The sequence below is a fragment of the Talpa occidentalis genome, unplaced genomic scaffold, assembly GCF_014898055.3.
Source record: "Talpa occidentalis isolate TD23 unplaced genomic scaffold, MPIMG_talOcc4v2.1 talOcc4.2, whole genome shotgun sequence".
Lineage (NCBI taxonomy): Eukaryota > Metazoa > Chordata > Mammalia > Eulipotyphla > Talpidae > Talpa > Talpa occidentalis.
The window spans coordinates 112,019,437-112,031,993 of NW_023602073.1; the positions used below are offsets into that span (position 1 = coordinate 112,019,437).

The following is a 12,557-nucleotide window of genomic DNA, read 5'->3' on the forward strand; positions in this document are numbered from 1 at the left end:
AGGGGAGCAGCAGGAGAGGTCTGTGGCATCCTGTGGGTAGCTCCCTGGCCAGCCAGGGATCGAACTTGCACTGCAGAGGCTGCGGATAGCTTCATAGTGCTGTGCTTAACCCTTTGCGCCACCAGGGATGCCCGAATATATTTTTTTTTAATTTCCACTAAGTTTTATAGAAAACAGAGTCAAACATCTGATCTCAGGTAGTAACATGATTACCTAAATACAGAGTATAGCACTTAAGACCAAATCTAAACTTCTGTCAGAGTATATATCTTCATTAAAACAAACCCTCAATAAAACTTCTACAGAAAAGATCACCTTGTCCTATAGTTCTCTCATAGAGGCAAATTTTGAGTTTGCATACAAGTTTACTTGTAAGTTTTCAATAGGGGATTCTGAGACTTCAATTGGGTGAATTTAAACTGAAATAAAGTAATAAAATAATTGGTTCCAATATCTGAGGAATATGGCAGATCTATGTTCTCGGTTGATTTTATTCCAAATAAAACAATTCATATATTGAATTTAGATTAGACAAATATAACCTTAAAAACAAGTGTTCTACTTTGGATTTCTTGCTATCACAAAAGCATAAACATGCATAGCTGTAACATCAGCTATGAGTAAAATTAAAAGAAGGAAAAATGAATTCTAAATTAAGATGATTCATCTTCAGAAAGTCGTAATCTTTAGAGTGGTTTAGAAACTGAAGTATGAATCTAGAAATATGAATCAGGAGCTTGTTACTTGTTTTAAGGGAAAAATCTGAGTAAGTTGAAAATTGCTTATTTAGTACTACATAGATCACAATCAGAAAGCATATAAATGAAAAATGTTACAGTACTTGTCCATTTATTATATAAAGGACTGGGCTAATGGAGCTATTATGGTAATACTTTTACATTTATCAAGTTAATATGCAAATCACAGTGGCTAATCACTTAAGAAACAAACCCAGAACTGAGGAACATGGTTAGAGTGTTAGTATAGGGGAACAGAAAAAATAAAGATGAAAAGAAAAATGGAGGAGAAAGACTAATTATAATAAATTAAAAATCAAAATCAATAAGCAACTATAAGCCAGAGAGACACTACGGGAGGGTTGGGGGGGGGTAGGAGGGATTATGGTCAAAATAAGGGTGGGTGGGAATTGTATAGGGATTATAACCAAGATGAAAAAGCACACATTATGCAAAAATGAAAGAAGATGCAAAAAAAATTAAAATAAAATATATAAAAAAGAAAAGAAAAATGGAAGGAGACAGTGAGTAAGCACCTATCTGCTGTCTCAGCCATCACTTTATTCCCTCAATTGTTCATTTCTCCATAAAGCTTTTATGATCGGCATGTACTTTATATATATAAAGAAATGTACACAAATTTAAAATGAATTACTCAAGAATTTTTATGTATGTATACAATCCATGTATCCACATCTATATGAAAGTACAGATTTCTGAGGAACTGAAGGCTCCGTTGTGCTCCTTCCCACCTAATACTCTCCAACGTTAATCACCATGGATTAATCTTGGCTATTTTTAAAATTCATATAAATGGAATCATTTAATATGTACTATAATTTTTTGGGGGGGTGATGGCTGAAATAACAGAATCCACCCCTCCCCAATTCTGGAGGCTAAAATTCCTAGATCAAGGTCAGCAGGGTTGATTTCTTCTGAGGCCTCTCTCCTCAGTTTGTAGATGGCTGTCTCTTCCCTATGGACTTCCCTCTGTTCATAACCCAATCTAATATGCACTATTTTTTATCTGATTGCTTTTGTTCAATATTTTATCTAAGATTCATCAAGCTGTTCTATGTAGCAGTATACTCATGCATTGATTAACCACAGGAATGCATTCTGAAAATCATGTTGCTAAGTGACACTTTTTATCGTGGGAACACTACAGGGTGAAATAAAAAGAAATTTACGTGGTATAGCCTACTACGCATGGGTAGTAGGTAGACTATTTAGTCTATCCTACTGGGGCCACTGTCATATATGTGGTCCCTCATTGATAGAAAGTGTTATGCAAGGCTGGACTATATACCTGTATTCACAGGTACACACACTCATTGTGGGCATTATAAATTTCTAAGTACATATAATATTTATAATAAACTCTCTGCTGAAAGACAGCATAGTCCTCAAAGGACCTGAGTCTTGACTACTACTAGTTATGAGGCTTTAGCAAGTTACTTAAACCTCTGTGAACTTCAGTTTCCTTATTCATAAAATACTTTGTGGTCTTACTTATGTTGTAAGTTGGAGTATCAAAATTTTAAATGTCAAATTTAAAAAACTGTTATGAAAGATAAACAATATATGAATACAACAGAATACATTATCTTACCCTTTTATACAGTCTTCATCGCATATCACGTTGTCTTAATTTTTAAAAGTATCTGACACATGCTTATTGACTGACTGTTGTGTGGAAGCATATGACCTTCCTAGTGATTCTGTTTGGAGTGTTCTCTGCTGGTTATTTATCTGACTATTCCTCAGATCTGATTCCTGTCTGCTCTTCAAAGTGTTTTTGTTCACAAAAATATGCTTGGCTCAATTTTAACTGCGATCTCCAATGGCTTCTTAGTGAGCTCATTCACTCTTTTTTTAAAAAAAGAATTATTCCTTAATTGTAAGACTTTTATTTATTTTTGCATAGAAGAACTGGGGTGTAGGCCAGAGGTGTGTGTGGGGGAGGTGAGAGGATTCAGGAGAGACAGAATGGGGAGCAGAACAGGCAGCCGATCTACTGAAACACACTGCTGAGGGGAGCAGCAGGCGAAGGAGGAGAGGTCTGCTGCGGCCATGGCTGGGGATAGAACTCAGGCCACTTTGTTAAAATTCCCACAAGAGGGCCATTGCCTTGGTAGTGCTGAGACTTAACTCCTAGACCACCAGGGAGGCCCTGAGCTCATTCACTCTTTTTCTTTTTGAGATTTATTTATATATGCATACAAAAACTGGGGTGCATACAAAAACTGGGGTGTAAGCCAGAGGTGCAGGGGGGTGTGAGAGGATTATCTATCTATCTATCTATCTATCTATCTATCTATCTATCTATCTATCTATCTATCTATCTATCTATCTATCTATCTATCTATCTATCTAAGCACTGGGTACAGTCAGAAGTGCGGGAGGGTGAGAGAATTCACCAGAGCCAGAGTGGGGAGCAGAGCAGGCAGAAGGACCAAAGTACAGTGCTGAGGGCAGCAGCGGGCAGCAGGAGAGGTCTGCGCGCCATGTGGGACCCTCCTCCGGTGGCCAGGGAGCAGTCGGGGATCGAACCAGTGCCGCAGAGGCTGCAGGCACCTTCGCAACCCAGCGCTCAACCGCTGTGCCACTCTTAATTGACTTCCAAGGCTGCATTTCTACTCCAGACATCTGCCCCATATTTGGGGCTTTCCTATTTAAATGACTATTGGGTATCCTCACCTGGATGTCTGACTGAAATCTCATGCTCTACATTCTGCTGCTGCTACCAGAAACCCTTATCTGGGCTCTCAAAGTTGGAATTGGATGTTGCTCTTAGCAGTTTCCAACACACATTAGTCTGATCTAGTATTTAATATCCTTAATTTGAAAAATTCCTTCCTATAGGTCTACACTGAAATTGTCTTTTTGTAATAAATCAAAAAGGCCAAAAATTCTTCTAGCCTTGAATACAAAATGATTCATGTGCAAATGGGGCCAAAAGGTTTGTTGGGAAAAGGAAGAAAAAAAAAAAAGCAAGGGTGTTGTCGTAACATCTCATACAACATTTGCTGAAGCTTTCCCTGAAGGGAATACTACCTTCAGCATTTATAAAATTATAAACATATACACCTGACATTAACAAAAAATATTTTTAAGTAGTTACTAAATACCATGGGCTATATATTGGAGTGTCTAAGATGGTGGTCCATCAGTAGTTATTTGGTTAATTAACTGATTGATTGCCTAATCAATTGGTTTATAATACATTTTTACATAAATCACCCACTTATCTGCATTCCAAATTAAAAAAAAATTTTTTTTTTCATGGTTAAAAAGTCATAGTGGTTAAAAAGACTCTGGACCAGACTGCCTAGATTTGAATTTGAGTGGGGCCTACCACTAGCTACCTTTGTGACCTTGGAGAGTTATTTAACTACCTGAGAAGCTGTTGTGAGAATTACATGGATCAATCCATAAAAATGTTAATTCAAGTAAAATGCCTAAAACTGTAGTAGATGCAGTAAACATTTAACAGATGTCAGCTCTTATCATTAAAAGCAAGTGATATAACAAAAAGTGACCAGAGATTATCAAGGTTCCTACCCTCACTGAAGTGGGACTGTTCTCACTCACACAAACACACCTCTTTTTCTGCTCCTATATACCAGAGTTATTATATACTGACAATACATATCATTTTCAAAATGAAAACAAGTACAGGGCCTCCCTGGTGGCACAGTGGTTGAGCACCGTGCTATGAAGCTATCCACAGCCTCTGCAGCGTGGGTTCGATTCCCAGCCGGCCAAGGAGATTCCCACATGGCATGGCAGACCTCTCCTATTTCACCCACTGTTCCCCTCAGCATAGTATTTCGGTTGTCTGCCTGTTCTGCTCCTGCTCTGTCTCTGGTGAATCCTCTCACCCTCCCGTGCCTCTGGCCTGTACCCCAGCTCTTGTATAAAAATAAATAAATCTTTAAAAAAAAATTAAAAAAGAAAAACGATTTAAAAAAAAAATGAAAACAAGTACAAAAAAGATGAAATTATACAATATTCACCACACATAGTATTTTATGATATAGACTTTACTACTACTTTAGACACAAAATAAAGCTAAAATTCAGATATTAAAATTAAAAAATTCCATAACTTTCCGTTTTAGAGAGTAGCACTTATAACTCTACTTAAACATAATAAAAACTATTCATATAGAAGCTTAAGTTACAAAGTAAACTATACTAGTACTCTGATTAAAATTGTCATGTTGATCTAATGTATTTTCAAACAAAATCATAAAATAGGCTTACCTCATTTCTCATAATTCTCCAAAGATTTAGTGTAATTCGACCAACAATATTTATCTCACTCATTGTATCTGATCCATATTCATCTCTTTCAGCTGCAAATCTGTTCTCAATTTTATCATCTATAGAAATGAATATAGACTGCATTAGGACTCATGGAAAACAAATCTCCAAGTACATTATGCCAAAGAAAATGAGAATAATTGAAAAGAAGAGTATTTTGTAACAATTTGTCTTCCCTCTTTAAATTATGAAAGTACCTCAGGAAACAAATGTATCTGAAAACTGTATATAAATTTTAATTATAAAAATGCATGTATACATAATATTTAAAAATATATATTTTTAAAACAACAAATGCTTTCTCTTTAAATTTGGTAACATCTGATGCTGTATTAACATTAAATGATAGAGCATTTCTTTGGTGTTGAAAAATGTCTATTATTAATCTGAACATTTTTTGAAAAAAATGGTAGCATTTCTAAACTAAACAATTCCCTGAAAAATTGTTGATATCAATTAGTAATATTCATATTCAGGATGAAATACTCTTTTTATTTATTTTTAAAGGTTTTTAATTTCTTACAGCATGTTCATTTTTGTACAATATTTAATTCTCCCCTCAGGTGTAGTCATCATAATTTTCCACCACCACATCATCCATGAACCATCACCATAGTCCCCTGTGCTTTTCCTTCCCTAGATTTGGCCTCTCTCCCTCCTCCTCGACCCTGATGTATGCAGGATGAACTGTATCTAACTTTGTATGGAGAACTAGATGAAGAGTTCTTCTTATAGTAAATAGTTCTGAATCTAGTTTTTTAGGTGTGATTTAACTAGAATAGAAATTAAAATGTGTTTCTTTTACGTAACACTGGGTATATAAAAATGTTGATTGGATGACTAATAAATTTATTTACCCACCATATATGTATGGTATAGATGAACAAAATTATATAAAAATGAGGACATATATATGAAAAATGACTGAAAGGGAAAAATAACAACATATACACCAAATGTGTATATAGCAGTGAAACTGGGGTACTTTCTCTTACTTTTCTTGATTTAAAATTTTTTCTATAATGAAATTATGAGAGATCTAGAACTCACACAATTGAGTATTAAAAATTAGCTATAACTATAGTATTTCAAACATACTGTCTTTAATTTGTAGTTCCCTCTATAGTTAAACCTTAAAATATTCACAATGCTACATACCTGGCACCCGAGAGATCATCTGACATAAGTCAACACTTAAAGCAGCAGCTCTTTGTAAGAGGTAACCCCAGGAATGCATCTGAATCTCATATCCAAGCAGAATATCAGGATCATATCTAAAGAAGGAATGAAGATATTAAACAAGGACCATACATTTGAATCTTTAATGAGAAGAATTGTTTATGATAAAAAGTACAAAAATTAAAATCCATATTATATAATGTTTTTCAAATGGGGGTGCAATAGAGTGGTACCTACAGAATTTCTATACAGGAAGGAAGGGGGAGGCTAGAGTTCTTGATTTGAAGTTACTTTGGTAAAGCAAGCACTGTTTACTAAGACAGTGTATTTATTTGATATGATTTGGAAAAGAGGCTGATAGAAAATGGAGTGAGAGGCAGGCACTGAAATATATGAATGAGAATGTAATACAGGTATGAGGGTGAAGGATTGAGGGCATGTGTGGGTATTGTATTTTGAAAAAGATTCCCCAAGTCATTCTGTTGTCTTCTCTACTTCTCTACTGGTCTAACTTACACTGTCTTCAAAAGAAAGAATATCAAAATGTCTTTAATTTCTCATTTAATAATAGTAATAACTTAGTTTTCACATGAAATAAGACCTCAGTAATAACAAGTGCGTACTCTAAACTTAAGAGGAAGGTGATTCAGTTTAATGGAAGAACAGAATAGTAATGGGGTGAAATTATTATGGGGAAACTGAACATTAGAAACTAGGTGAAAAATGTAATCTTTGTAGTCAAAAGTTGCATTGGTAAAACTGAACTGACACCAATCTACATCCAAATAAGAAGCCTCTTGTGGTGCCTTTTAAGCCTTTTAAAGTGAGTGTCAGAGGAAAATGTTGGTTACAGTAAAAGAGAAAATTAACATAAAGATTTACTTCAATGGAAAAACTGCATGAGGGAGGAATTGATTATAGCCATATGTTGAGGGCAAAAACTACCATAACTATCAAATTAGAAGTTCCAAAATTACTCATTATTGTATTATGTACAGAAGTCAAAAAGCAGCATACTGCTTGTAAAGCCAATCTAAACAGTGGAATGTACAAGCCTGTTCAAATCCTGCTATTTAACACCTAAAGTATTAGCCAATGTCTGCAGCACAGGATTACACTAATTTATGGATGTAATATGTATGGCTACTCTGCAAGTCTGTGATATACCAATGAACCATCAACAGAACACTGGGTCTATTTTTATACTAGGTCTATTTTTAGTTCTGGTTTGCTAATATTTTATCACACTTCCATTGCTATTTTCTTAAAATGGGTGTTGAATAGTTTTAGTTTCTGCTGAGTTAACAAAAACAAGAATGTCACAAAAATGTCTCCTTACTCTTAATCTATAGGATTTAAGTGGCAAATGTCAAAATGAGCTAGGTTCATTCACACTTCTGCAATAGTATTGTTTGTATTTTTTTTTTTCCTTAGAGGCCCTATCAAAATACATTCTATAAAGGAAATTTCAACATCTGATGATATACTTGTGATCCAATGTTATACACAGACTTATGAAGAGTAGTTCTTAAGTTTTGCCAGGAGAAAATGATAACATTATTCATGTCCTTTTCTCTATACAGAATTGAAATTTCTGAGCAAACTCCTAATTTATTAAACACTTATTAATTTAATAGACCAACCAAATGGACTGTTTCAGCAATCCATCAGATGGGTGAACTGTATAATGGAGGAGAGAATTGGGTTTTGAGGGTAACCTTAATGTAGTAATACAGATCTTAATTAACTGTAATGTTATAATACAATGTTACTTCAATAAGAACTATTTTTAAAAAGTATCTTCTCAGCAGAAAATGCCACACAGCTAGTAATTCTGGAATAAAGAGCAGGATTATGACATGAATATGGAAGAAAAAGAAAGCAAGGCAAAAGGCACAATGATTAGTCTCAGAAAGGTAAGGAGATATATTTCTTTAAAAGGAAGTCCAAGGCCTCCCTGGTGGCAGCCCAAGGGGTTAAGCACAGCACTATGAAGCTGTCCGCAGCCACTGCAGCCAGGAAGCAACCCACCTGGCACCGCGGACCTCTCCTGTCTTGTCCGCTGCTCCCCTCAGCCGTGTATTTTAGTCAGTCTGCCTGTTCTGTTCCTCACTCTGTCTCTGATGAATCCTCTAACCCCCCGTATCTCTGGCCTGTACCCCAGTTCTTGTAAGCATAAATAAATCTTTACAAAAAAATAAAAGGAAGTCCAGAAAAATCTCAGGGTACTCAAGAAAAGAGAAGTCTCCCACTACTCTTCTTGCTTATTTGCTTTCTAATATAAATTTCAGTATCTTAATAAATCTGTTAGACTCTTGTCAGAGCAGTTAAAAATGAACTATCTGTATGTCAAGTGTACCTCCCTTAAAAGTACATAATGCTGAAATTTGAGAAACTAAGGCAGAAGTATCAGAAGGAATTTCAGGAATAGGAAATTTGAAGGCTTCCCACACATATACAAAAGAAACTATGTAGCTGACTGCTTCAGTACTAAGAGTAACTGAAACACATAAAGTTGCAGTTGATTTTGATCTTTAAGAGAATTTGGAAGATATTATCACACACATTTCTAAGCAAAGTTTACAATATGAAGAGGATGTCAGGTGACTCTGGAGTCCTTCTGTTACAACCTTTTTAAGAGTTATAAAAGTTTTTTTTTTTTAAAGATTTATTTATTTATGCATACAAGAACTGGGGTACAGGCCAGAGGTATGGGGAAGTGAGAGGATTCACCAGAGACAGAGTGGGGAACAGAACAGGCAGACTGACTTGAAATACACTGCTGAGGGGAGCAGTGGGTAAGTCAGGAGAGGTCTGCTGCGCCATGTGGGTTGCTCCCTGGCTGGGGATTGAACTCATGCCATAGTGGCTGCGGATAGCTTCAAAGGTTGCGTCTTAACCCCTGCACCACCAGGGAGGCCCAAGAGTTATAAAAGTTTTAACTCTCAGTTCTAATTTCTTCTTCTGAATGTCTCTGATTTATGAACATCATCTTCTAGGCAGCTTCTTGCTCTGTTGTTGTCAGTTACTAATTGAGTTGGTATGAAAGAGAAAGAAGTACTTTGAAAAATGTAATTTGAAAAGGATATAACGTATAGATATAGGAAGAGAAAAAAGAAGGAATCAAAGTTTATATTTAAGTTAGAGAGACTGTAATAGTCCAAGGAAATATAGGAAAATAATTGTGACAATAAAGTAATGGATTTTAATTTTTTGTTTAACATCACTTTATACTACTTTTTTAGTTTGCCACTTAAGGGAGTAAATATTAGAATGGAAAAATAAAGACAATAAAACTGTTGGAGAGTATGCACCTATTTTAAGTTAGCATCTGGCACTGACCTTTACACACAGAGTTAACATTTAAGTATTGACAAGGCTATGGGTTTTATGTGCAACATCTCATTTTAATTCTCATATTTATTACCCATTTTACACATGAGAAAATGAAAGCATAGACAGGTAAGTAACTTGTTCAAGACAAAAATACAGAGCTGGCTGACTACAAAGCCTATACTTTTAACAAAGCCTGTGTGAGTATATATTCAACAAAATGGAGTCTAAGAATAAAATAATCTTTTGAGGGGTTGTTTGGACTTATAACGGGCATTTCAGAAATAAAATGTTGCTATTTAAGCACTTTATTTCGTGTACTGTATTTTTTTTTTTATAACTAGTATAATTCATATTATGGACACTTCAGAAAGTTACTTTAATTGCAAATGATTGACACATTTCTTAATGATGGCAGATGATCCTATTCTTGAGAATATACTGACCAAGGAGAAGACAAGCATACAAAGGTGAGAGACATTATTAGCCATGTGCTAACACATAAAATGGTATTGAGTGACACTCTGGCATGTTTCTTTCTTTCTTTTTTTTTTTTTAAAGATTTATTTATTTATTTATACAAGCACTGGGTACAGTCAGAAGCGCAGGAGAGAGAGAGAATTCACCAGAGACAGAGCGGGGAACGGAACAGGGAGACAGAACGGAACAGGGGAGCAGTGGGCATGGCAGGAGAGGTCTGCGCACCATGTGGGACCCTCTCCAGTGGCTGGGGATCGAACCGGCGCTGAAGAGGCTGCAGGCAGCTTCTCAGCCCAGCGCTCAACCGCTGTGCCACCACAGAAACACTGGCATGTTTCTTTCGCCATATTGTATGCAGAAATAAGTGTGGGCACTTAGGGCATTGATATATTGATGACAAACTCTGTGAGAAGATACTAGGTAGGACTGACAATGGCAATGTAATCAAATGAATAGCAATCCTTCTAGTAATCAATGCTATAAATAATAAAAATGTATTCCTCTTTTTTCCTCCCCAAAGTGGTAGATAGCAACATATAGTTTTTTGATGCTCTGACTTTCGTTTGTTTTACAGAAAATACTTTGTTTCTTTATTTTCACAGTGATTTATATCGACCCACCTGGGATTCAATCAGATATTAAATGTATAGACTATCATCTTGACTTTTAATGCAGAATACTGCCCCAGTTTTTTACAGTTCAACTATAAAAAGCAGAACAGCTCTTCCTGTAAGTGGCCTTATTAATCTCTGAAAATGGTTTGCTACTCACTTGACCCAGAAAATCCTACAAAGTCAAGCAAATCAAGAGGTTCAAGTCTTTGTGTTCATTTTTAGAACATTTGTGAAACTGTACAAGCCATCAGGGATATGTGATTGTGAAAATTCACTAAGTATCTGAAGGATGTCACTCTACAGAAATAGTGCATGTCATTCCATCAGTTACCATGGTGTAGTTGGTAGGTGTGACCAGGCCAAACAGTGGGGTTGGATGCAGGGTTGGTGTCCCAAAAATGGCTGAATTTTTACTGCAAATGCTTAAAAATGCAGAAAAATGTCAAACTCAAGGGTTTAGATGCCAATTCTCTGTCATTGAGCACATCCAGGTGAACAAAGCCCCTAAGAGGCATTGCAGAAATTATAGACCTCATGTTTGGACTAACCAATACTTGAGCTCCCCCTGCTACATTGGGATGACCCTTATTGAAAAAGAGCAGTCTGTTCCCAAACCAGAAGAGGAGGTTGCACAGAAGAAAAAGATATCCAGAACAAAATGAAGAAATGAAAACTTATGACCAGGAATAAGTTCAACTTAAAATGACAGGAAATAAAAGTGAAAGCAGGCGAAAAAAAAAAAAAAAAGCAAAACAGAAAGGGCTGAGTGTGACAACATGTTCAAGGAAGGCTTTTTTCACATACATCAGGATCCAAAAGCTGTTTTTCTAGCCTGTTTTAGGCATTTAAAAACCTAAACCTAGCAATGGGCAAGCAAATCTCACATTTCTAGAAAACTGACATAATTAATAAAAGAATTATGGCTAACTTTCTCAAGAAAATGGGAAAGGTCCAATTGTTTCATTTTTAAATTAAAATATTTGTTAAAAAAATCCTTTCCAACAATTTTGACAAGATTCTACTATCAACCATCATTGGTCAACTATCAAAAATAATCAAAACAAAGTTTAAGGAATTATGCACAAAAAATAGTATGTACTGGATAGTCCTAAATTTATGAAAAGATTGCATTTCAAAATTATTTGAAAATTTAGGTTTAGAACTCTGAAAGCATTTTCTTTAAAGGAAAAACAAAACAACTCAGTACTGAAGTGGTGGTTGGTCCCCAAAGTAGAAGCCTATTTAATGAGTAATACAAGTTTACTTTAGAACAATTCCCCATTATTTCATCATCATAAAAAAATAATGCTAAAATCCAATAGGGAAAGTTAAGATGGTAAGTTAGCATTTGTTTTTCACTGGCCCCTCAATTTGGAGGATAGAATATTCTTTTTCCTATCCCTAATGTGATGGAAGTGGTGATGGTGGTAGGAAGTGAGGGAAAAATCTTTACAGGGACAACTCTACTTTCAAGGGCTACATGCTACAGGAAGGAATTATCTTCCTCTTTCCTACCTCTACAGAAGTCAACAACAGCAAAAAAGGACCATATGGAAAGTCTTTCAGATTCTAAAAACTGGATAAATCAGAAGATACAATACAATACCTCTTTATTATATCTGTAATTTCTTGAAAAAGTGCCTTCTCATCAGCAGCATAGGTAACTTCTAGTCCTGTAATTCCAGATCTAATAAGTAATGGAGCCTGATACCTGATATCTAAAAAAAAAAAAAAAAAAACCCATGTTATCATAAATATATATAAAAAGTATATAATATACAAAATATATTAAAAATAAAAATGTTTATTATAATTATGTAAATATTATCCCTTACTTTTGCAGTGGAACTGTTACTGAAATACTTCAAATTAAGCAAACATTCCCC

General features: G+C 35.3%; 1 protein-coding gene across 3 annotated transcripts in view; it reads right to left on the reverse strand.

Moving 5' to 3' along the window:
* The window catches only part of REV3L (REV3 like, DNA directed polymerase zeta catalytic subunit), a 139,712-nt gene that overhangs the window by 24,715 nt on the left and 102,440 nt on the right, over positions 1-12,557 (reverse strand). For all 3 annotated transcript variants that reach the window (XM_037520237.2, XM_054699115.1, XM_054699116.1), the window contains exons 18-20: positions 12,278-12,389; positions 6,224-6,339; positions 5,006-5,124 (exon numbers count right to left, since the gene is read on the reverse strand). In XM_037520237.2, coding sequence (XP_037376134.1) covers positions 5,006-5,124; positions 6,224-6,339; positions 12,278-12,389 — 347 coding nt within the window. The remainder of the gene's footprint in view (positions 1-5,005; positions 5,125-6,223; positions 6,340-12,277; positions 12,390-12,557) is intronic.